Source organism: Stegostoma tigrinum, chromosome 27 (genome assembly GCF_030684315.1).
Source record: "Stegostoma tigrinum isolate sSteTig4 chromosome 27, sSteTig4.hap1, whole genome shotgun sequence".
NCBI lineage: Eukaryota > Metazoa > Chordata > Chondrichthyes > Orectolobiformes > Stegostomatidae > Stegostoma > Stegostoma tigrinum.
In genome coordinates, this window is record NC_081380.1 from 46,804,968 (window position 1) to 46,829,751 (window position 24,784).

The 24,784-nt window shown below is 46.1% G+C and overlaps 1 protein-coding gene across 2 annotated transcripts in view; it reads left to right on the top strand.

Annotated features, from left to right (window-relative positions):
• Window positions 1-24,447, top strand: part of ncbp3 (nuclear cap binding subunit 3) — a 36,525-nt gene extending 12,078 nt beyond the window's left edge. The window contains exons 4-13 of one of the 2 annotated variants that reach the window (XM_048557450.2): window positions 2,803-2,928; window positions 4,046-4,174; window positions 10,746-10,873; window positions 11,584-11,692; window positions 11,970-12,069; window positions 15,264-15,370; window positions 16,116-16,380; window positions 17,821-17,999; window positions 18,612-18,764; window positions 23,999-24,447. In XM_048557450.2, coding sequence (XP_048413407.2) covers window positions 2,803-2,928; window positions 4,046-4,174; window positions 10,746-10,873; window positions 11,584-11,692; window positions 11,970-12,069; window positions 15,264-15,370; window positions 16,116-16,380; window positions 17,821-17,999; window positions 18,612-18,764; window positions 23,999-24,267 — 1,565 coding nt within the window. In that variant the 3' untranslated portion in view covers window positions 24,268-24,447. The remainder of the gene's footprint in view (window positions 1-2,802; window positions 2,929-4,045; window positions 4,175-10,745; window positions 10,874-11,583; window positions 11,693-11,969; window positions 12,070-15,263; window positions 15,371-16,115; window positions 16,381-17,820; window positions 18,000-18,611; window positions 18,765-23,998) is intronic. The other variant, XM_048557451.2, reaches the window with a different exon arrangement.
• Window positions 24,448-24,784: the final 337 nt, after the last annotated feature.

Genomic DNA, 24,784 nt, shown 5'->3' on the forward strand with positions numbered 1-24,784 from the left:
AGCGGCTTCCTGGGCCATTTCAGAGGGCCCTGCAGACCCACAGCAATGTAATTGACACTTGAGTCACCTGTATGCCAAACCAAGGAAGGATGGCAGATTTTCTTCTGTAAAGGGTTTGGTAAACTAGATGAATGTTTACAACAGTTGACCAGTACTTTCAAATTTGACTAGCTTTTAATTCCAGATTTATTAATGAATTCATATTTTGCAATCTGAGCCTGTCTTTCGATTGCTACTGTAGTGACATTACCACCAAACCGGTTTTGTCCACTCTGAATCTTTGTTAGTTCAGAAAAACATTGGATGCATTTCTATTTCACAGTGACGGTCATTTCTAATGTCTACAATGGAATTTTAAAGGACATAAATTATGAGTGTATCTTTTACAATAACATGACTCTATGTTAAATTCACCCGTCATACTGTCTTTCAGAAATATAATTTAGGTTTTGCTGAAGAAACATGAGCTTCAATGTGATGTTTTTGTCTGCACCTGTGACAGCTTACCCAGCATGGCAACGAACTCTATCTCCGAGAATGAGCCTGTAATGTGCAGTCTAATGTACTGTTCTGTATTCTGTTCCAATTCTAGTGAAGTGTGCTTGAATTGTTTTCAAAACGGTTTGAAGTCCAATTTTAACATAACTTTCTACAAAGTTTTTATTTTATGTGTGAAGAGATGCTTACTGTATGGGAGATACTGATGCACTTCAGGCTTGACATCCGTATTATACATTTGTACATTTTGTTCATGTTTCAGTTAAAAAGATTCAAATTTATTTCTGCCTTCAAAAGTCAAGCTGTACTTCCTAATAAGATTCCAATGTGCTCATATTTAAAAATAATTTGAATGCAAACCCGATGTTAAGTACGGTTAAATTTTCAAGTAGACTTTGAAATGAAAGCTGTTCGTTTTATTGCGTCAGAAATAATTTGTCACAGTGTAATTTTAAATTGAAAGTTTAGACGGGACTTTAAGAAAAACTTGTTTACCCAGACGGTGCCGGGAGTCTGGAATGCTCTGCCTGGGAGGGTAGTTGAGGTGGGAGAGCTCACAATCTTCAAAAACTATTTGGATGAGCACTTGAAGTGCCATTAACATCCAAGGGTAGTGTAGAGGCGAGTGGTAGGTGGTAGTGTATTTCTGTTAGAACAGATAGACAAGGAGCCTGTTCTGTGCTGTATGATTCTGTGATCGTGTGAAGGGAAGAAAAACAATGGGAAAATAAAATCGTCTTCCTTCCACCTAATTTGATTTATTTTCTCTTCCCAACATTAAGATCAAATTATATTTACTTTTTAAAATCTCAGACTAGCTGTTCTAATTATGATAGCCATGTTTTGGGAGTTAGAAAATGTGCACATGGAAATTGATATCTGTGAGATTAAGGTTGAGAGGGAAATGAACATCAAGTGTGCTGTAACAAGGTGTGGAGCTGGATGAACACAGCAGGCCAAGCAGCATCAGAGGAGCAGGAAAGCTGATGTTTCAGGCCTAGACCCTTCCTGAAACGTCAAGCTTTCCTGCTGCTCTGATGCTGCTTGGCCTGCTGCGTTCATCCAGCTCGGCACCTTGTTACCTCAGATTCTCCAGCATCGGCAATTCCTACTATCGAGTATAATGTGTCTGGGAATCTCTTAGAAATTTGTAAACCCTGTTGCAGGGACTCCATCCCAGTTTGAGAGTTGCTGCACCTGAAATAGCAATCACAGCCTCTCTGATTCTGCCATGGCCCAGGTTTCCCTCCCAGTTCTCACTTCCATTTTGTTAACCTGCAGAACTTTTACCGTGGTTCACCCTTGCCACTGCAGCTCAGGACCACATCCAATGTAGCAGTAGCTGTTTCTTTTCAAGGCAGTAATTACTGTTAGCCCAAGTTCTTCCAGTTTTGTTTCCCTAAGATTTGAAAATGAGGTAGAATAAGAATTATACAGAAGTAAGGGATATTTATATATAACATAAGTGTCTAACTGAATTGTGGATATAAATCAGAAGAATAAAAATTCACATTCAAGTGTACTTTTTGTATGACTTCTTTAGATCTCTCACATTATCTAATTCTTTCTTTAAACTGTGGCTGAGGGCATTCCGATATCGATCGCTCTATCATTTTCAGGAGGTCCTCTGGCTATTTGTTTGCAGTGCTTATATTTTCCTATCACTCTCATGATGCTGACCTTGGTCTTTGTGAAATTCATTTTGTCCCAAGTATGCCGTTTGTATTCCTCCATGGCCTTGTCCCTTTCTATCGCTGTGATTCTGAGCAGCTCTCGGAACCCTCTGAGCTCTGCACATTTTTCCAAATTTCAGATTTCCAAGTCCCATTGTTGAATGGTATTGATAAGATAGATATGAGAATCTTTACTCCTGTGGGTCAATCCAGATCTAAGAAACACTTAGAATGAGCGGTCACCTTTTTAGGATGAAGAAGTGGGTGTTTTTTTTCATCCCTGATGGTTCTGTGTCTTTAAAACTGCTTCAGAAGAGACACGTGGTTGAATGTTTTCATGATGGAGACAGACAAATTCTTGTCAGATGTTAGTCACAGGTTATTGAGAATGAATGGCAATGTGGAATGCAGAAAGTGGACATAGCTGTGATCTTATGGCAGAGCAGGCTTGAGGGGCTGAATGGTCAGCTTCTGTTCCTTATTCGTACAGCCCCGCTGATGTCAAACCTCATTGTACTATGCTGCATTTTGGGATGTTCTGTGATCTTAAAGGAATGATATTAAAAGAATTATATAAAAGCAAGTCAGTTGTTGAAACTTGTGTTGTCTCTTGCTGCATTGTGTTTTGTAGCCATTCCCAAGGTTCGGCTGGAGGCCCTTCATGTGACTGGGGTTGATGAGATGAGCACTGAAGAGATCTTTGCCTACTTTAAGGAATATCCTCCATCCAGCATTGAATGGATTGATGATTCCTCCTGTAAGTGAACTGTGGCAGCTTTCACTTTGTCTTTGGAAACTCGGCTGTGATATGCACATATACTATGTAACATCTCCCTGGATGTAATTTGATTTTTGTTTTCCACTTCTTATCTTCTGAGTCAGTTTTCTATTCCCATGTCACCATTTTTCCACAGACACAAGGTTTCTGCCTCAGGTGCCTGTAATTGTATGAGGGCTGCATCTGTGCTTCACTGGCAGAATGCGCCAGGTTCAAAACAGCCACTAAACTGCAGAACCCCATGCACTGTGCTGCTGAAGCTTTCGCATTTTCACATCCCGTTCTGCCCTGTAATGCAGATTGACATTACCACTGCAATTCTGAGCCAGCGCCGCGCTGTCGGGCGGGTCAGCACTGAGGGAGTGCCGCGCGGGTCAGCACTGAGGGAGTGCCGCGCGGGTCAGCACTGAGGGAGTACCGCGCTGTCGGGCGGGTCAGCGCTGAGGGAGTGCCGGGCGGGTCAGCGCTGAGGGAGTGCCGCGCTGTCGGGCGGGTCAGCGCTGAGGGAGTGCCGTGCTGTCGGGCGGGTCAGCGCTGAGGGAGTGTCGGGCGGGTCAGCGCTGAGGGAGTGCCGCGCTGTCGGGCGGGTCAGCGCTGAGGGAGTGCCGGGCGGGTCAGCGCTGAGGGAGTGCCGCGCTGTCGGGCGGTTCAGCGCTGAGGGAGTGTCGGGCGGGTCAGCACTGAGGGAGTGCCGCGCTGTCGGGCGGGTCAGCGCTGAGGGAGTGCCGCGCGGTCGTTGATGTGTGTTTGATGAAATGATAAACTAAGGGTTCTGTCCACCCTTACATGGTCGCAGAAGATCCCATGGTCACTATTTTGAAGAGGAGCAGGTTGGTCCTCCCAGTGTCCCAGGTCCATCAACATTGCTGTTTGTGTGTATTTGTCTATTACATTTCCTACGTCGTAATGCCACAGTGCTCTGCGCTTCTGGAATACTTTATTAGTACGTTAGCGTGTCCTAATTAATGCCAGTCGAGTGATGATGATTGAGCTATTGTATTGGGAGATGGAGCCCCAGTGAACAAGTAGGCAGAAGTGGCTCCTAATGCTATTTTGGTCTCATTTCTGAAAGTATCGTTGTTTGAATGTTTCTTAGGTAACGTAGTATGGCTGGATGACGTCACAGCTGCACGCGCCATGATAAATCTGAGTGTTGGTTCAGATGCAAATACGAGTGCCCACTCCCGGGCTGCAGTCAGAGGTAAACTGAACTCTATAAAGCAAGGTAATGCCTGCCAATTAATTCATGAATGATTTTACTCAACCTACAGGTAGATGAATCCGACTGGTAGGAGTGACCTGGATGATAGCTTCATGGAATGATTTTGGAACAGTTTCTTAGTTTTAAATCTGAGATTGATTGACAAAACTTTATCTAAGGTAGACCACAGATCAGCCCTGATCACATTGAATGGTGCAACAGGCTGAGAGATTGAATGGTCTACTCCTGTTCGTGTGTTCCAAGAACAGCATGTACTGTAGTTAACCAGAGCGAGGACTGGACCCAAAAATGTGCAACGGGACAAGGTACACTAGTGTCCCTGTGATTTTAAACCACTCCCCCCAGCAGTAATGATCATACTGTGATTGAATTTCACATTTAGTTTCAGAGGCAAAAGGGTGAATCAGACACTAGTGGTCGAAACTTAAATAAGGGCAGTGGTGAGGACATGAAAACCCCTGGCAAAGGTGCACTGCAAGGTCCGGTTATAGAATAGGCCAATAGAAATGGAGGTGTTTTAGAACACTCCAGAGAAGTACGTTACAGTGAGAAAGAAAGATTCTAAGGGAAGGATGTGCCCATCTGTGTCTAAGTCAGGAAGTTAAATACAACATCAAACTGAAAGCAAGCACACAAATCCACTAAGATGTGTCAGAGATAATGGGAACTGCAGATGCTGGAGAATCCAAGATAACAAAGTGTGAAGCTGGATGAACACAGCCGGCCAAGCAGCATCTCAGGAGCACAAAAGCTGACGTTTCGGGCCTAGACCCTTCATCAGAGAGGGGGATGGGGTGAGGGTTCTGGAATAAATAGGGAGAGAGGGGGAGGCGGACCGAAGATGGAGAGTAAAAAAGATAGGTGGAGAAGGTATAGGTAGGGAGGTAGGGAGGGGATAGGTCAGTCCAGGGAAGACGGACAGGTCAAGGAGGTGGGATGAGGTTAGTAGGTAGATGGGGGTGCGGCTTGGGGTGGGAGGAAGGGATGGGTGAGAGGAAGAACCGGTTAAGGAGGCAGAGACAGGTTGGACTGGTATTGGGATGCAGTGGGTGGGGGGGAAGAGCTGGGCTGGTTGTGTGGTGCAGTGGGGGGAGGGGACGAACTGGGCTGGTTTAGGGATGCAGTAGGGGAAGGGGAGATTGAAGTGTGACTGGTTAGCTGTTTGGTCAAAATATGTACGAACCACAGCAAAAGACTGAAATATCGATAAGGAAGGGAGTGAGAGTATGAGAGAAAGCTAGTTAGAAATGTAAAAACAGATCGTGAGAGTTTCTACAAGTATTTAAAAGGGAAGAATGTGTAAAGTGAGCATTGGTCTGAACAGAATGAACCTGGGAATTAAGGATGAAAAATAAAGAAATGGCAGATGAACTGAACAGGGATTTTGCACCTATTTTAACTGTAGCCGATACAAATAATATCCCAGAAATCATGATGAACCCAGAGGGTGAAAGGAGTATAGTAACAGGAGGAGACCATTTAGCTCTTGGAACCTGCTCTACCATTTATTACAATCATGTCTGATCAAACAGTTCAGTACTTTTTACTCTCACTGTTTTCATAATGCTTTACACCATTGATGTTCAAGCATTCGTCACACTTTACCCACTCTCAAAGTTGGAGCATTCACAGCTTGCTCACATTGAGAGTTGCAAAGGTACACAACTCTCTGAGCAAAATAAAAATCTTCTCACTTTGACCTTAAACTGTATCTCTCTTAGGTTTTGGAGTAGGTTTGTAGCTCGGGCTGTGGATGTTGTGGTGTATTATTCTGCAGCGGTTCCGTTACCGTGCTGGCTAACATCCTCAGTGCAGCCTCCGATGAAGCATTCTCCTGCCCGGTTTTTAAACTCTGGGGCCCGTTGAGCTGCATCGCCTCGCTTCCAGCTTTCCTTCGCAGCGGAGTGTATATGGGGTCGAGTTGTATGTGTTTGTTGTTGGTTTTCTTCGTGGAGTTACCAGGCTTTTAGGAACTCCCGAGCCTGTCTCTGCTTTGCTTGTCCCGGGATCTTGGTGTACGATTTGGACAACACCAAGATCCTGGGACAAGCTAAAACCCAGCGGGAGAACACAACAGCACTTCATCGGAGGCTGCACTGAGGATGTTACCCAGCAGGGTAACAGAACGTCTGTGGAACAACGAACCAGCTCATCAAGCCAACCAATCTCTGTTTTGTTCTTATTTTTAAACAATGCCACCAGTTTACAACCAGGGAAAACGTGTTGCCTGCACCCGCCCTTAAGTATTTTGCAGATTATTCAAACTGAAATCTGACCAGTCCTTTGGCCCTGACGATATCATCCTCTGATGTAAATGACTGCTGAGACTACAGATATTGTTGGTTTCAATTTTGTGAACTTCCTGAGATTCTGGAAAGATCCCATTAGATTGGAAAAAGTGAATGTGACCTCTCTGTTGAAGAAAGAAGGAAAGTGGAAAGCGGAAAGCTGCAGGTCAGTTAGCGTCAGAGATAATGGGAACTGCAGATGCTGGAGAATTCCAAGATAATAAATTGTGAGGCTGGATGAACACAGCAGGCCAAGCAGCATCTCAGGAGCACAAAAGCTGACGTTTCAGGCCTAGACCCTTCATCAGAGAGGGTCTGATGAAGGGTCTAGGCCCGAAACGTCAGCTTTTGTGCTCCTGAGATGCTGCTTGGTCAGTTAGCGTCTATTGGAGGGAAAATGCTCAAATCTATTATTAATGAGATAATAGGGCACTTAGAAAATCTCAGTGCAGTTAATCAGAGTTGATATGGTTGTGTACAAGGGTAGGCATATTTAACTAATTTATTTTAGCTCATACAAACAGAGGCAGTAGGAGCAGGAGTAGGCTGTTTAGCCCCTGGAGCCTGCTGCACCATTCAGTATGATCATGACTGATCATCCAACTCGATAGCGTATTCCTGCTTTTCCCTCACGTTCCTTGACTTCTTTAGCTCCGTGTGCTTTATCCAGTTCCTCCTCGGCATGATACGATGTTTTGATCTTGTCAGTTTCCTGTGATAGTGAATTCTGCAGCCTGGGAAATCTTTGCTGCACTCCCTCTCTAGCAAGGTTATCCTTCCTCATATGATGAAACCAAAAGTGCGCACACTACTCCAGGTCTGGCCTCAATGAATGCCCTGTATGATTTCAGCACAACGTCCCTGATGCTCTACTCAGATCCACTCATTGAGGGCCTCATACCATTTACCTTCTTCATTGCCTCTTGCACCTGCAGCTTATCTTCAAGTGACTGGTGTCTCTGATGTACTTGTTAAATAGAGCGGTTACGTTCGCTTTCCTCCAATCTGTAGGTATTGCACAAGGTTCTGGAGAATCTGGAAGTTGATCACCGATGCATCAACTATTTCTAGGGCCACTACCTTCACTACTCTGGGATGTGGATTATCAGGGCCTGCGATTTATCTGCCTTCAATCCCATCAATGTCCCCAGCACCATTCCCACACTAATATCAATTTCCTTCAGTTCCTCCGTCTCTCTAAACCCAGTGATCCCCAACTTCTCATACATATCCTTCTTTGTGAAGACAGAATGAAAGTATGTATTTACTTGGTCAGTCATTTCTTTGTTTCCCATTTATAAATTCCCCTGTTTCTGACTGTAAGGGACCTGCATTTGTCTTCACCAATCTGTTTCGCCTCACATACCTATAGAAACTTTTACAGTCAGTTTTTTTACGTTCCCCACCAGCTTACTCTGTTTTCTCTTTCACGATCAACCCCTTTGTTCTCTTTTGTTGAATTCTTTTCCCAGTCCTCAGGTGTGTTGTTATTTCTGGCCGATTTGTTTGCCTCTCCCTCAGATCTAATACTGTCTCCAATTTCCCTTGGAAGCCATGGTTTGGTCACCGTCCCCATTTTACTTTTGCACCCGGCAGGAGTGAACAAATGTAGAGGTCGTTAATGTGTTCTCTCAATGTATGCCGTTGCCTATCCATCATCATCCCTTTAAGTAACATTCCCCTATCTATGACAAATGTGAATTTGTCCATTTTGTCAGAATAGGAAAGTTATTTAACTGGAGAGAGAGAGAAAGTAGAACCCCAAGGGATCGGGGTGTCCTGTTAGATTAATCTCAAAAGATTAGTCTGCAGAAACAGCAAGTGATTAGGAAGGCAAATGAAATGTTATTGTTTATTGCAAGGGAAATGGAATTTGAAAGTCAGGCAGTTTTGTTGCATTTGTACAGGGTATTAACACAGTCACTTCTGGATACTCTGCACAGTTGTGGTCTCCTTATTTAAGAAAAATGTACGTACGTTAGAGGTAGTTATACAGGGACCTGAGAACAGCCTCTAGCACAGTGAGAATTTCCCTGCGGCCCAGACCACTCTGACTGTTAGATCATATTTTGGTGCCTTGAATCTGGATTGTTTGCTGTAAGCATTCTGACGAATGCCATAGCGGGTCATGCAATGTATTGTATTTACTGTGTGGTAACAGGCAATCAGCTCAGTGCCAAAGCTTCCTCATGGACTTTCTCGCTGGCTACAAAGTCAAATCCCTACAAACATTTTAAAGTCACTTACTATTGTCTTCAATAAAGAACCCCAGCTCCTTCAGCTTTTTTAGTAATACGATCTTCCCATCCACAAATATACCTCCTTGTTCATTTCGAGTAGAAAGCATTAATGGGCTTTGGGAAAAGGGCAGTGAGATCAAGCTAATTGGAAATGTCTTTCACAGGCACAATGGGCTGAATGGCCTCCTGTCATGCTGTAAGAATCTGTGGCTCTGAAGAAACTTCGTGCTAAGTTGTCTTTTCTAAAAAGTAACTGTTGGCGGAACATACTGAGACACACCACAGCCCAGTCTGTTTGTGAGCCCTCTCCTCCCTTTCCAGCCGGGCTTGGGCAAGGAATCAAAATAGCGAAACCGTGCTCAATTATTTGTCACCCCCCCCACCTCGCGTCAGGGACTGTTCCTGGGGATATTGGCCTAACCTGCAACACAGCCTCGGCCTGTAATAAACAAACACAGCAAACAGCAGCAAGTAGAACACTGAACATTTTGATCAGTGTGGCTCAGTTATAGCCAGGCACTGTGTGCCCCACACAGAGTAGCTTTCATCTTTACGTTGAGACCAGCTTTCAGTGGCTCCAAGGGTGTGTTTAATGCTGCAGACAGGTATGATTTGTAAGTCAGTGCTTTAGTTATGTGATGCACTTCTGATGTTACACTGTTAAGTCCTTGTCTTCCTTTAGTGATATTATCGAGTGCCACACAGCTTGAATTTATTCCATTGTAAGTTGAATTTCCTCATTTTAATCCAGTTGGCTTGCTGCCAATCAGTAGAGCAAACCAGGTTTAATTTGCCAGGTGCCCAAACCTCAGTTGGATCTAACTCGGTCTGTACCTACTGTGTGAGCAAAGCCACGTCTCATAAACTTGATAGAGGTTTTTGATGAGGGCAGAACAGTAGACGTTTACTTGGACTTTAGTGAAGCCTGTGACAAGGTGCATGTGGTAGACTAATGAGACGAGGCCTGGAGGCCTTTGGCCAGCATTGTGCCACAGGGATCAGTGCTGGGTCTGTTTTTGTTTGTCATTTATGCAAACGATTTTGATGAGCATATAGGAGGCATGGTTAGTAAGTTTGTGAATGACCCTAAAATTGGTGGTATTGTGGACAGTGAAGAAGGTTGTCCAAGATTGCAAAGAGACTTTGACTATTTGGGTCAGTGGGCTGAAGATGGGCAGATGGAGTTTGCTTTTGATAAACGTGAGGTATTGCATTCTGCTAACAAACGAAGGCAGGATTTATACAATTAATGGAAGGGCCTTGGGTAGCATTGTAGAACAGGGAGGCCTAGGGGCTCAGGTACATAATGCTTTGAAAGTTGCGTCACAGTTAGGCAGGATGGTTAAGACATTTAGCACGCTTGCCATCATTGCTCTGTCCTTTGAGTATAGGAGTTGGGACGTCATGTTCAGGTTTTTCAGGACATTGATGAGGCCTCTTCATTATAGTTACCCTGCTATAGGAAGGATATTATTAAACTGGAGAGAGTTCAGAAAAGATTTACCAGGAATGGAGGATTTGAGGTATAAAAAACAGAAGGGAAAGACTGGGACTTTTTCACTGGTGTGTAGGAGGTTGAGGGATGAGATTAGTGACAATTTAAAAAATTATAAAATCATGAGGGGTACAGACAGGGCGAATGGCAGATGTCTTTTTGCTAGGGTGGGGGTGTTCAAAACTAAGGAACATATTTTCAAGGTGAGAGGAGTAAGATTTTAAAAAGGACTTCAGGACTTTTTTTACACAGAGTGGTTCATGTGTCGAATGAACTGCAGGTGAAGTGGAGGATTTGGACACAGTTACAGCATTTAAAAGACAGGAATAGGAAAGGTTTGGTGGGATAGCACCCACCAAGCACAAGCAGGTGGGTCTAGTTTAGTTTGGGATCATGTTCAGTGTGGACTGGTTGGATTGAAGGGCTTGTCTCCGTGCTGTATGAATCTATAATGCCACTGTCATACTTAACAACATTCATAATTGCTGTCAATCAGTTCTTTGCAGGGTTCATGTTTCTCTGCTGAATAATTTCTCCCTGTTTTGATGCAGATAGCTCCAGTGAGCAGGAGACGGCTGAGAGAGCTGACAATGAAGAGGAGGAAGAAGAGGGCGAGTTGGAGAAGGAGCCTAGAGACTCCGAGGAGGTGGAGTGCAAGGCCAGCATGACAGACAGTGAGGTATGTCACCAACTGTTGCATTTATTCAAGTCAGAAATAGTTTACTTTTGGCACAAAGGAAACCGAAGAATTCGGTTAGAGAAGGAAAGAGTGAAGCTTGAGGCAGAGCAGACTGGATGGGCTGAGTGGTCTTCTTTAGGTCCTATTTCTCTTCATAGAATTTCTTTCACTCCCCAAAGTATACTCAGTCCCATTATTCTCCAGAGTTTGTCAAATACACTTCCAGGCAACAAATTGGTGTTTTGCTTTCTCTAACCGTCCCCCTCCAGTCTAACCCATCGCAGCAATAATGGTCATTTCCCTGCAGCCTTCGGGCAGTCCAGGTCCTGTGCTGGCATTTATGAAGCTGGAATTCCCTCCCTAAGGGCATCGTGGGTCAACCCACAGCACGTGGACTGCAGCAGTTCAAGAAGGCAGCTCACCCCCACCTTCTCAAGGGGCAATGAGGGACAGGTGATAAATGCTGGGCCCAGCCACACCACGGACGCCCACGTCCCACGAGTGAATGAAAATACATCGCCCAGATCTCTGGTTGTCATTGAAACAGCCTGAAGCTGGTGTGCTGAATGGTACCATGCGTTTCTTGTTTCAAGCTGAGCGCCAACCGAGCTTGAGGCTTTCGGGTCATTTTATTTTGACACACAGCCTGTGCAAGCACTGAGCAGCAATCACTGAACCATTTAAGTTATTTCTGTTGTTTCCATGGCTAGTTGGACACACTGTCACAGGCTGAACAAGCTTCGATCCTTCGGAATGATTTGCGGCAGGCAATAAGGGCCCCCCAGGGAAACAAACTGCAACTTCGATTTGCCACAAAAGGTGAGTGGGGTCCGGTTCACTTGCTCTGTCTCTCTCTCTCTCTCTCTCTCTCTCTCTCACACTCTGCTCTCCCGTTGTCCCCATAATCAATGATTCATTCCCCCATGACTAACCCAAGAAGCATGATGTCTCAGGATTGAGCCTGGTACCTTTGTGTCTGTGGCTTTGTGGGTATTCGGGACGAGGTTGGGCTTTTCAGTATTCTGGAAGTTGTCGAGTTGTTGAAATGTTTTTCCTGGGCTGCCAGGCTGTTAGTGACAACTGCACTGATTTACAGATGATCGGAAGGAATTGGGAGCAGCGAGACGGAGTCAGTATTACATGAAATATGGAAATCCAAACTACGGTGGGATGAAGGGGATCCTATCAAATTCCTGGTGAGTAAGGAGGTGGCCTGGTGGGGAACGGTCACTGCTGCTGGGTGGTAGGGTGGAGAGTGCAGGCTCCCACAAAGAATAATACAGCATAGGAACAGGCAATTCAGCCCATCAAAATTGTGCTGGCACATACCTTTCTAAACTGAAACCCTTTTGCCTCTATGCGATCTATATGCCCCTATTCCCTACCTCGTCATGTTTCTTAAATATTGCTATTGTGTCTGCCTCCACCATCTCCTCTGGCAGTGCATTCCAAGCACTTACCACCCTGTGTGTTTAAAAAAAAAAATTACCTCCCACACCTGTGTGAAATGTCCACCCTATATTCCCCAGTAATTGACATTTCTACCCTGGGATAAAGACTCTAACTATCCATGCCCCGCATAATTTGTAAACTTATATCTGGTCACCTCTTATCCTTTATTGTTTAGTGAAAACAAACAATGTTTGTCCAACCTCTCCTCATAGCTAATACCCTCCAAACCAGGCAACATGCTGGTAAACCGTTTCTGTACCCTCTGCAAAGCCTCCGCATCCTGGCAGCTAAAGCTGTACACGATATTCCAAAAGTGGCCTTACTAAAGTCTGCAACAGGACTTTGCCAATTTTTATACTCTGTGCCCTGAACAATGAAGGCAAGCTTGTCATACCCTTTCTTGGTCACCTTAGCCTCTTGTGTTGCCACTTTCAGGGAACCATGGGCCCATATGCTTAGATGCCTCTGTATGTTGATGTTATAAAGGTTCTGCCATTTACTGTATATTTCCCTCCTGAATTATATCTTCCAAAATGCATCACCCCACATTTGTCTGGATTAAACTCCATCCGCCATTTCTCTAGCCTGTCAATATCTTGTCACTGGATGTAAGTTTGCTCGCTGAGCTGGAAGGTTAGTTTTCAGACGTTTCGTCACCATTCTAGGTAACATCATCAGTGAGCCTCCGGTGAAGCGCTGGTGTTATGTCCCGCTTTCTATTTATCTGGTTAGGTCTCCTGGGGTTGGTGATGTCATTTCCTGTGTTGGTGATGTCATTTCAAGTTCTTTTTCTCAGAGGGTGGTAGATGGGCTCCAAATCAATGTGTTTGCTGATGAACTCCATCAACAAACACATTGATTTGGAGCCCATCTACCACCCTCTGAGAAAAAAACAGGAGATGACGTCGCCAGTGCTGGAAATGACATCAACACAGGAAATGATATCACCAGCCCAAGGAAACCTAACCAGATAAATAGAAAGCGGGACATAACACCAGCGCTTCACCGGAGGCTCACTGATGATGTTACCTAGAATGGTGACGAAACGTCTGAAAACTAACCTTCCAGCTCAGTGAGGAAACTCACATCCAGAACCTCAACCTGAGCTACAAATCTTCTCAAAATCTTGTCACTTCCCAGCATTAAAGTCATGTTGCCTATAGCTAATAAGTCCATATTTTTCCAAATGTGAGTAAATCCTGTCCCTAAGAATCTTCTCCAATAATTTCCCTACCACTGACACAAGACTCCTCATCCTGGATTTATCCCTCTTGCCCTTCTTGAGCAAAGGAACAATGTTGGCTATTTTCTAGTCACAAGGATTTCATGTAAGACCGAGCCTGGCCTGACCTGCCTCCCTCAGCACTCTGGGATCAGGTCCTGGGGACTTGTCTATCTTTGCACTTTTAACATACCCCTCCCGAGACTCGCCATCGGCCATGTCCTCCTCCTTTGTAAATACCAGTCCAAAGTATTCGTTAAGCACTGTTGCCCGTTTCCTCTGGCTCCATGCATAAATCCCTCTGTCCTTGAGTGGACCTACCCTTTCCCTAACTACCCTCTTGCTCCATATGTATGTATAAAACACTGTGGGATTTTCCATAATCTTGTTTGCCAAATTCATTTCAGGGCCTCTTTTAGCCCTTCTAATTCCTTGTTTGAGTTCTTCCCTGCTGCCTTTGTATTCTTTAGGGGCTTTGTCTAAAGTTTCCTAGACCTTGTGAGTGACTCCTCTTTCTGTCTGACCAAACTCTCAATTTCACTTGTCATCCAAGGTTCCTGAATCTTGCCATCCTTATCCTACATTTTCACAGGAACATGATGCTCCTGAATCCAAACAACTGGCCTTTCTAAGATTCCCCACATGCCAGGTGTGAATATACATTCAAACAGCTGCCTCCAATCTACATTCCACAGTTTCTTCCTGATGTTGTGGCTGTTATCTCCCTAAGATACTTTCACCTAAGGACTACGCTTATCCTTATCCATAAGTAACTTAAAACTCAGAGAATTATGGTCATTGCTCCTGAAATGCTCCCACACTGAAACTTTGATTACCTGGCCAGGCTGTTTCCCAGATACCTGGGTCCAGTCTGGCCCCATCCCCAGTTGCACTACTTAAATATTGTTTCAAAATGCCCTCTTTCACAGACCTAACACATTCACCCCCATCCAAACCCCTGGCACTAACCACCAAGTTCAAATCAATACAAGTTAAAAATCACTCACCACAACAATCCTGTTGTTCTTACAATTTTCCATAATCTATCCACATATCTATTCCTGTATCTCCCACTGGCTACCGGGAGGCCTGTAGTACAATCTCATTGATGTAACTGTACCTTCCTGTTCCTGAGCTCTACCCATAATGCCTCGCTGGATGAGCGCAAGATATTCCCCCCTCAGTACAGCTGTGATATTCTCCCTTATCAGTTACACAACCCCCTCCCACCTCTTTTACACCCCTATCTCACCCGAAACATCTAAATCCAGAAACATTAAGCTGCCAGTTTAGTCCTTGTCTCAACCAAGGACTAAGTAACAGCTACAACATCATAGTTATAAGTATAATTCCAAGCTCTAAGGTCATCTCCCCTACCTGTCATACTCCTCCCATTAACACATACCGTTCAGAGCACCCAATCCCACTGGGTTCACTCGGCCTTGAGCCTGTGCTTGTCTGTCTTATCTTGGTTATTCATTGTGTTTTTGATGGTTCTGAGCATCTTGCTGGTCAGTTTCAAAGACTAAGTTGGCACCAGCTAAGGCTGGGCAGCGCCTCTTGACTGTGCGGGGCTGTGAAACTACAGGGGACGGCTGGCCAGGGAGAGCTGTGCCACCCCATGGTTATCTTCTGTGCCCTGTCTTCTCTTGGTGGCAGTTGAATGAGGACCTGGTTTGTTTCTGATTTAACATTTGTTACGTTACCTGCCTCCAGGAAGCGACGGTATCATGCCCGGCGGATTCAGAGAGACATTTTGAAGAGGAAATCCTTCCTGCCTGATGATGTGGGACTGACATCACGTTATAAACACCATCACTCTGGTCAGTCAACTTTTGCGAGGGCACGGATAGAGGCCTGTGGCCAGGATGGATGAGGGTGTCTTTGGGGAGACAGTCTTTGGCCTTGATTACAACTGGATGGCCCTCGTCAGGGGAAGTGAAGGAGAAGACAGTGTAGAGAGGAGTGAATACAAACAACTGGAAATGATGGTGCAAGGCAGTTGGAGATGGTGGGGTGGGGGATGCTGGTAGGGGCGGGAGGGGTGAGATGCCGGGAGGTGGCGGGACGCTGGGAATGGCTTGGGGTGGGGGGGAGTTGGTGGGGGACAGATGCAGGTGGGCAGAGAATGCCGGAAGGCGGGGTGTGGGGTGACCCTAGGAGATGGCGGGTTGGGGTTGGGGGGTGCGGGACGCCGGGGGTGGTAAAGTATAAAAATGGCAGGTCTGAGGATGCACAGGGTCAGATTAGCAACTGACGGAGGTTTTCTACAAAGTGATCAACTCAGTCCACATTTGGGCTCACAGTATGGGGCGAAGCCACCTGGTGAGCTGTGAACATTCGATCCGAAATCGAAGAGGGTGGTGAAACAGCAAGCACGTGGGTTCCTGAAGGGTTGGGAGGAAGGAGGGAGAAGGACAGCTGTTGTCTCTCTCTGGGAAGATTGGGAGGGGAGGTTGATGCTGGCTGGTGAGCGAACAATAGCGGGTCACGTTTCCTATTGGGGCTCCCTCGTTGAAGGTTTTACAGTTAGCTCGAAGGTGGATCGATGGGTTTTGTTGTTATCAGGTCTGGGGAATGTTCCTGAGGAACCGATTCAGGAGGAGGATGAAGAGGAGGATGATACGGAGCAGGAGATGGAGGCAGACGACCGTGTGGTGGTGGAATATCGCAATGAGGGCCACACTGGTGGACACTTCAGTCCCCGGGGCTCGGATTCTGATGAGATGGACTATGATCTGGAGCTGAAGATGATCTCAATGCCATCACCCAAGAAGAGTCTCAAGATGACAATGTATGCAGACGAAGTGGAGGCTCGGTTGAAGACTATTCGGTGAGTGTTACCCAAACGTTCCTCCAGTTTGATTTCCCCCGTGCTGGCTCCTGGAGTATTTTAGCAAAATGTGGTGACAGTGAGGGGCTCCCGGCTGTGGACCGGTCGGGAAGGGCCTTATTTGCTGTGTACTCTGTCCAGTGCTGCCTGCTGGCTGCTCCCCAACAATCAGTTGCTACTTTGGTACAAGAAGTAAGGAGAGGGGCTAGAAACTAACTTTTTAAAATTTATTAGTTTGTGGGATGTGGGCATCAAATAGTAAAATAACAGCCAAATGCTGTGGAAATCTGAAATAAAACAGAAAATGGTGTGGAGACGTGGCAGGTCCGACAGCATCTATGGAGTGGAGGTGCTGTGTTGTACCAGGGTGTACAATGTCAGAAGTCACAACAACAAGCCTATTAGAAATCGCAAACTTTTGGAATGCTGCTCCTTTGTTAGGCGACATGAACTATCACTGGTTGATAGGTTCAGAAGTGGGGATGTTCGCCAATGATTACACAATGTTCAGCATCATTTGTGACTCCTCGGATACTGAAGCAGTCCATGTTCAAATGCAGTAAGATCTGGACAGTATCCAGGCTTGGGCCAGCAACTGATGTGTAACATTCGTGCAACACAAATGCCAGGATATGATCATAACGAATAAGAGATCATCTAACTACTGCCCCATGGCATTCAATGGTGTTAACATCACTGAATCCCCCATTAGCAACATCCTGGGGGTTATCATTGACCAGAAACTCAGCTTGTGATTTCAGATAAACCTGTTGGGCTATAATCTGGTATCATGTGACTTCAGCATTTATGGATAGAGAAACTGAGTTAACATTTTGAATCCAGTATGATTGTTCTTCAGAACCTGAAGCAGAAATCTCCATTAACTCCTTACAGTCCAAAATCCAAGGGATTGCAAATCTGACGTATTGACCCACCCCTCAGACTTTAACCTTTTCAGCCCCAGGTTCTCTGGTGCCCAGAACTAAATGCAGTTTATCCAGATTGACACTTTTTTGGGCTTTAAAGCAAATTGATGGTGACGTTGTGGTAATGTCACTGACAGTAATCCAGAAACCAGGCTCACGTCTGGGGGAGCCGGGTTCAAATCCCAGCAAGGCAACTGATGGGATGAATTAAAAGCAAGTTTTGGTGATAGTGACCTGGAAATTATTATCAGTTGTAAAAATCCATCTGCTTCATCAGTGTCGTTTGGGGAAGGAAATCTGCCACCCTTACCTGATCTGGCCTACTCGTAACTGTTAGAAATGTGGTTTCCTTCTTCACTGCCGTCAGTTTAATGGCAGCAAGGGGTGGGCAGGAAATGCTGGCTTTCACAGCACCGCTCTCGTTTCATGAAAGAATTTTTAAAAAAGCAAACTGTTGGTGTGACGTGCTCCCATCAGTGTCGTGTTTACTAACAACCTCCCCTGTGCTCTCTAGGAATTCGATAAAGCCAGAGGCTAGCATGACGATTGTATCGAGCAATCTGCGGAACCGCATTGGAGCCAGGCTGTCGACAGAGAAGGTGTCAGATGTGAGGTTGCTGCTGGAGGAGAAACGGCAGCTCGCAGAGAGGCAGCAACCTGCTGGAGGTGGCAGCAGCTCAGTCACTGGCACTGGTATTAATCTGCACCCTCTGTACCCCTGCAGCCCACTGTACTCATCCAAGCACTCAGGGGAGAATAGACATAACTCTAACAACCTGTAGTGTCAGCAGGTTGTATTTCCTGTTGTCCACGTTCTTTAGATTTTTGAATGTTGACGACATTGTAGAACCTGATCTGTCCAACAAACCACCTGTTTTTCAGGGAAGATAAAACCATTTGATTAAGCTCACTCACCTGGAGGGGCTGGAGAAGCCAGATCATTCCATAAAAGGAATGATGAGGGGAGATTTATTTGAGGTGTTGTAGATCATGGAGGGTTTTGAAAGCAGTAACTGGGAAAAACTGTTTCCATTGGTGCACAGAGAAGAGTCTGTTTTTAACAACACAAGAGATTGCCCAGTGTTAAAACACAGGGGAAGCAGCTTCGGCAGGAATGGTCAAAACAATTAAAAGCTCAACGAGGAATTTCCAGCAGGGCTTCCTGGGGAAAAGAAAAGACGAGGGATTACTGCAGAAACATGATGGGCTGAATGGTGTCCTGCACTGTCTGACTGCAGTCTTGTCCTATGAAGGTGTTCTGTGCTGGTTCTGGGTCTGATGGTGTCCTCCTTGTATTGGTTTCAGGTGTCAGGCAGCGGCTGGGGAAGAGACCACACTCACCACAGCCTAGCAGCATCTCTGTCACCCGCAGGGAGCCGCACACAGACGTTCACAGCAGGCTGGGCTTCCCCAAGCACGACAGCAGGAGCTACACACCTGACAAGAGCAAGAAGAGCGGTAAGTCTTAGGGCCTTTCTGTCCTGTTTAATAATAGAGTGCCCAGTCTGTCAGACAGCTGGACAAAAATAGAGAAATACGAAAGCTACAATCAGGCGGCTTTGTTGAGGGAAGCCAGGGGGGATAATCAAGAAGTTTGCGCATGACACACTAATTGGTAGAGTGATAAATAGTGAGGAGTGTTTCCTCAAAGCTGTGTGGCTGACCTGTAGCTTGATCAATGCGCTGACAAACGTTGCACTTTCACCGCACCTGGGCATCAGAGATCCACGAATCTGCAAAGAAACAATGTGTGAGAGAATTGCCCGTGAACTGCAGGAGGATATCAACAGAACGACCCCTGCTCTGCCCAGCTGATCAATGAAACTCAGCCTGGAAAAGTATGAGTTGTGCAGTTCGGGAGGGCCAACAGGGAATGATAGAACCCTGGGAAGTGCTGAAGATCATAGGGGCCTTGGTCTGTGTGTAGATCCAGAAATCCCGGGAGGTACCAGGACAGGTAGGTAAGGTGGTTAAGAAGGTATACTTATGTTTATTAGCCAAGGCATAGAGTATAAGAACAGGGAGATAATGCTAGATGTCTCACTGGCAGAGCGGACCCAGCACAGTGATATGCAGTCGGGAGTGAGTTGCTCTGAGAGTCCTCAACATTGACTCCGGACCCCATGAAGTCTCATTGTCCATGTTTAACTCGAAGCAATGAAATCTGCTGATCACCACATGCTGTCCTCCCTCAGCTGATGAATCAGTACGCCTCAATGTTGAACAACACTTAGACGAAGCACTGAGGATGGCAAAGGCACAAAATGTACTCTGGTTGGGGGTTTTCAATGTCTACCACCAAGAGAGGCTTGGCAGCAGTACTACAGCTTGAGCTGGTCGGGTCCTAAAGGACATAGCTGCTAGACTGGGTCTGCAGCAGATGGTGAGGGAACCAACAAGAGGGAAAAACATACTTGACCTTGTCGTTACAAATCTGCCTGCTACAGTTGCATTTGTCCATGACAGTATTGGTAAGAGTGACCATCGCACAGCTGTTGTGGAGACAAAGTCCCGCCTTCACGTTGAGAACAACCTCCATGGTGTTGTGTGGTACTATCACTGTGCTAAATGGGACAGACTTCTCACAGATCTAGCACCTCAAGACTGTGCATCCATGAGGTGCTGTGGGCCATCGACAACAGCAGAATTGTACTCCAGCACAATCTGTAGCCTCATGGCCTGGCATAACTCCCATTCAACCATTACCATCAAGCCAAGGGGTCAGTCCTGGCTCAATGGAGAGTGCAGGAGGGCAGACCTCAAGATGAGGTGTCAACCTGGTGAAGCTACCAAACAGGACTACTTGCACGCCAAACAGTGAAAGCAGCAAGCGATAGACAGAGCTAACCAATCCCACAACCAGTGGATCAGATCGAAGATCTGCAGTCCTGCCACATCCAGTCGTGAATGGTGATGGACAGTTAACAACTCACTGGAGGAGGAGGCTCCACAAATATCCCCATCCTCAATGATAGAGGAGCCCAGAACATCAGTGCACAAGGTAAGGCTGAAGTATTCGCAGCAATCTTCAGGCCAGAAGTGCCAAGTGGATGATCCATCTCTGCCTCCTTCAGTGGCCCCCAGCACTACAGATACGAGTCTTCAGCCAATTCGATTTACTCCACATGAGATCAAGAAACGCTTGGAGACACTGGATACTGCAAAAGCTACCGGCCGTGACAACATTCCAGCAATAGTACTGAAGACTTGTGCTCCATAGCTTGCTGCTCCCCTTGCTAAGCTGTTCCAGAACAGCTACAACACTGGTATCTACCCGACAATGTGGAAAATTGCCCAAGCATGTCTTGTAGTCAAAAAATGGGACAAATCCAACCCAGCCTATTATTGCCTCATCAGTCTCCTCTCGATCATCAATAAAATGATGGAAGGTGTCATCGACTGCTATCAAGCAGTACCTGCTCAGTGATGCCCAGTTTGGGTTCCGGCAGGGCCACTCAGCTCCTGGCCTCATTCCAGCCTTGGTTCAAACATGGACAAAAGAGCTGAATTCCAGAGGTGAGGTGAGAGTGACAGCCCTTCATAGCTAAGCTGCGTTCGACCAAGTGTGGCATCAGGGAGCACTGGACAAACTGGAGTCGATGGGTATCTGGGGGCAAACTCTCCGGTGGTTGGAGTCATACCTGACACATAGGATGACGGTCGTGGTTGTGGGAGGTCAATCATCTCAGCTCCAGGACATCCCAGCAGGAGTTCCTCAGGGTAGTGTCCTAGGCCCAACCATCTTCAGCTGTTTCATCAACGGCCTTCCGTCCACCATAAGGTCAGAATTGGGGATGTTTGCCGATGATTACACAATGTTCAACACCATTTGTGACTCCTCAGATACTGAAGCAGTCCATGTTCACATGCAGCAAGATCTGGACAGTATCCAGGCTTGGACTGACAAGTGGCAAGTGACATTTGTGCCACACAAATGCCAGGCTATGACCATCACCAATAAGAGACAATCTAACCACCATCCTTTGACATTCAATGGTGTTACCATCACTGAATCCCGCACTATCCACATTCTGGGGGTTACCATTGACCAGAAACTCGAATGGCCAGAAGGCGGGAATACTGCAGCGAGTAACTCACCTCCTGACTCCTCAAAGCCTGTCCACCATCTACAAGGCACAGGTCAGAGTGCGATGGAATACCCCCCACTTGCCCCTCGATGGGGGCAGCTCCAACAAAGCTCAAGAAGCTCAACACCATCCAGGACAAAGCAGCCCCCCCTTGATTGGCACCACATCCACAAACATCCCACTCCCTCCACCACCGACGCTCAGTCGCAGCAGTGTGTACTATCTACAAGATGCACTGCAGAAATTCACCAAAGATCCTCAGGAAGCACCTTCCAAACCCATGACCCACTTCCATTGAGAAGGACAAGGGCAGCAGATACATGGGAACACCACCACCTCTCTCCAAGTTCCACTCACCATCCTGATTTGGAAATATATCACTGTTCCTGGGTTAAGATCCTAGAATTCCCTCCCTAAGGACATTGTGGGTCAACCCACAGCACACGGACTGCAGTGGTTCAAGCAGGCAGCTCATCCCCACCTTCTCAAGGGGCAACTAGGGACGGGGAATAAATGCTGGGCCCAGCCTGAGATGCCCACATCCAACAAATGAATAATTTTAAAAAGTCTGGTTGAAGTCCAGTGTGTAGTTCCGAGGAAGGGTCACCGGACCCGAAAGGCTTTCCCTCACGGATGCTGCCAGACCTGCTGGGCTTTTCCAGCAACTTTGTTTTTGTTCCTGATTTACGGCATCCACAGTTCTTTCGGTTTTTGTGCAGTTCTGGTCACCACATTTTAGGAACGATGTGGTTGTGGTAGAGAGAGTGCAGAGGAGATTCACCAGGATACTGCCTGGGCTGGAGTCTCTGAGCCAGGAAGGGCGGTTGGAGAGGCTGGGCTTGTTATTATCGGAGCAGTTAAGGTTGAGTGTGGACCTGACACAGGTGCATAACCTTACAAAGGGCATCAAAAAGGTCAACAGAAAGGCTTTTTCTCCCAATAGCAGAGGCATGAATAACCAAGGGGCATAGTTCAAAGGTCAGAGGTAGAAGACTAAGCAGAGAATTGACGGGGAATGCTTTCACCCAAAGTGTGGTGGTGAGCCTGGACCCCTCAGTCTGAAAGGAGAGTCGAGTCAAAAACTGCTATTTGAGCAGGATTTAGTTAAAACCATAAGAAATAAAACAGCATTAGGCCACTCTGTCCCTCAGGCCTACTTCACCATTTAGTGAATCATGGCTGACCCGGCATTCCTCTATCCTGCCCTTTTCCCCGTGACCCTCAATTCACTAACTGATAAGAATCTACCTATCTCAGCCTCAAATATACACAAGGACTCTGTCCGCACAGCTCTCTGTGGCAAGGTCTTCCAGAGACACTCAAACCCTCTGAGCCAAATAAAGTCCTTCTCACCTCAGTCTTAGATTATTCTGAGATATCCCGTCTAGTTGTAGACTGTCCCATGAAGAGAAACATCCTGTCCAGCCCCTTAAAAATCCAATGTTTCAGTGAGATAATCTTATTCTTCTAAACTTCAGGGAGTAGAGTCCCAACCTGTTTAGCCCTCTGAGCCAGAAGGTGGAAAGTGGGATTGGTGTCAGTTCGCTGTTGACCAGTACAGACATTATGGGCCTGTGCTGTAAACTTCTCTTAACCAATAATGGTGATCTTGTCAGTGATGCTGATACTTTAAAACAATCCATGACTTATCAGAAGTGCTAGTGAGTTTTTGTTGTTTTTGTTTTTTTTTTAGTCAATAGTTACCCCTCAAAAAACACAGTTTTTAGAAACTGTAATCTGGAATCTTGCTGTGTACATATTGGCCTCCTGTCAGTTGTATCAATACCTTGACTGCATTTAAAAAAAAAACCCACTGGAGTACTGGTAACATGGTGTGAAGCTTCATGCACACAGCAGGTCAAGCAGCATCAGGGGAGCAGGAAAGTTGATGTTGCGGGTAGAGACCCTTCTTCAGAATTTCTGCATTTCGATGCGAAACGTCAGCTTTCCTGCTCCTCTGATGCTGCTTGGCCTGCTGTGTTCATCCAGCTCCACACCTTGTTATCTCAGATTCTCCACAATCAGCAGTTCCTACTATCACTGGAATACTGGTTGAGGGGCTGGTTTCTGAAAGGCGCTACAGAAGTATAAACATCGGAACAAGAAGGTTGAGAGGTGACTTAATTGAAATATATAAGATAATCAGAGGGTTAGATAGGGTGGATAGTGAAAGCCTTTTTCCGAGAATGGTGACAGCGAGCACGAGGGGGCATAGCTTTAAATTGAGGGGTGAAAGATATAGGACAGATGTCAGAGGTAGTTTGTTTACTCAGAGAGTAGTAAGGGAATGGAACGCTTTGCCTGCAACGGTAGTAGATTCGCCAACTTTAGGTACATTTAAGTTGTCATTGGACAAGCATATGGACGTACATGGAATAGTGTAGGTTAGATGGGCTTGAGATCGGTATGACAGGTCGGCACAACATCGAGGGCCGAAGGGCCTGTACTGCGCTGGAATGTTCTATGTTCTAAATAATCAGAGCTGACTAGGAATGTTGGTTGTTTTTGCTGCCTCAATCTCCAAACTGTCAGAAAACCTTTTTTAAAGCACGCGTATCAGAAAGCCTGGAGCTGGTTTTAATTCTGCTGTCTTCTTCCTAACAGGGAGCTTATGGAACCGTCTTGGCAAACCCCCAGGGAAGACTGAGAAGATTGTGGAGAAAGAGGCAGAGAAAGAGCCAGCCACAGAGAAAGAGGAGGAACAAGTGGTGAAAGAAGAAAAGGATGAGGATGATGACACTGAGCTCCAACGTGCATGGGGTGCTCTGATCAGAGAAAAGGAGCGATCACACAAGAAGAGTCGATTAGACAACCTCCCCTCGCTGCAGATTGAAATTAGTCGGGAGAGCTCCACCTCGGACAGTGAATCTTGACCTCTCAAAGCCCTGGCCACGAACTCTGACCCACCACAGAGAGAAATGGCTGCTCACTGGGCACATATACACAGTTGGCCAGGTCCTGAGCTGAAAACAGACACTTGTATTTGGAACAAACTCACCCTGAAATGTTACTGTTTACCTTCCAAGCTGAATTAAATTTAATCTTGAAGCCAAGTTGTAGGCTGAATTTATTTCACAGTCATTGTTTGCCAGCACTGGAATCCAGGTGAGACCCCTTTCTGTGCATTTCCCTCCCCTCTCTCGATCCAGTTGGGTATCTGGGTTTGACAACTCGACTGGATCCTGCTTCGTGTCAATGTGGCTTGTATTTCTAGATGTTCTAGAAATGTAGTCTGTTAGAAGCTGTTTCTTTCCAGTGTGGAGCACGAGATGCTTCCGTTCTCTGTTTGACCATTTATTACTCTGGCATTGTACTCAGTGGGACTCTACAATGCTGCCCAATACCCTGAGCATTCTGCCTGATCAAGCTCTAGTACTGAGGTGTTGTTCT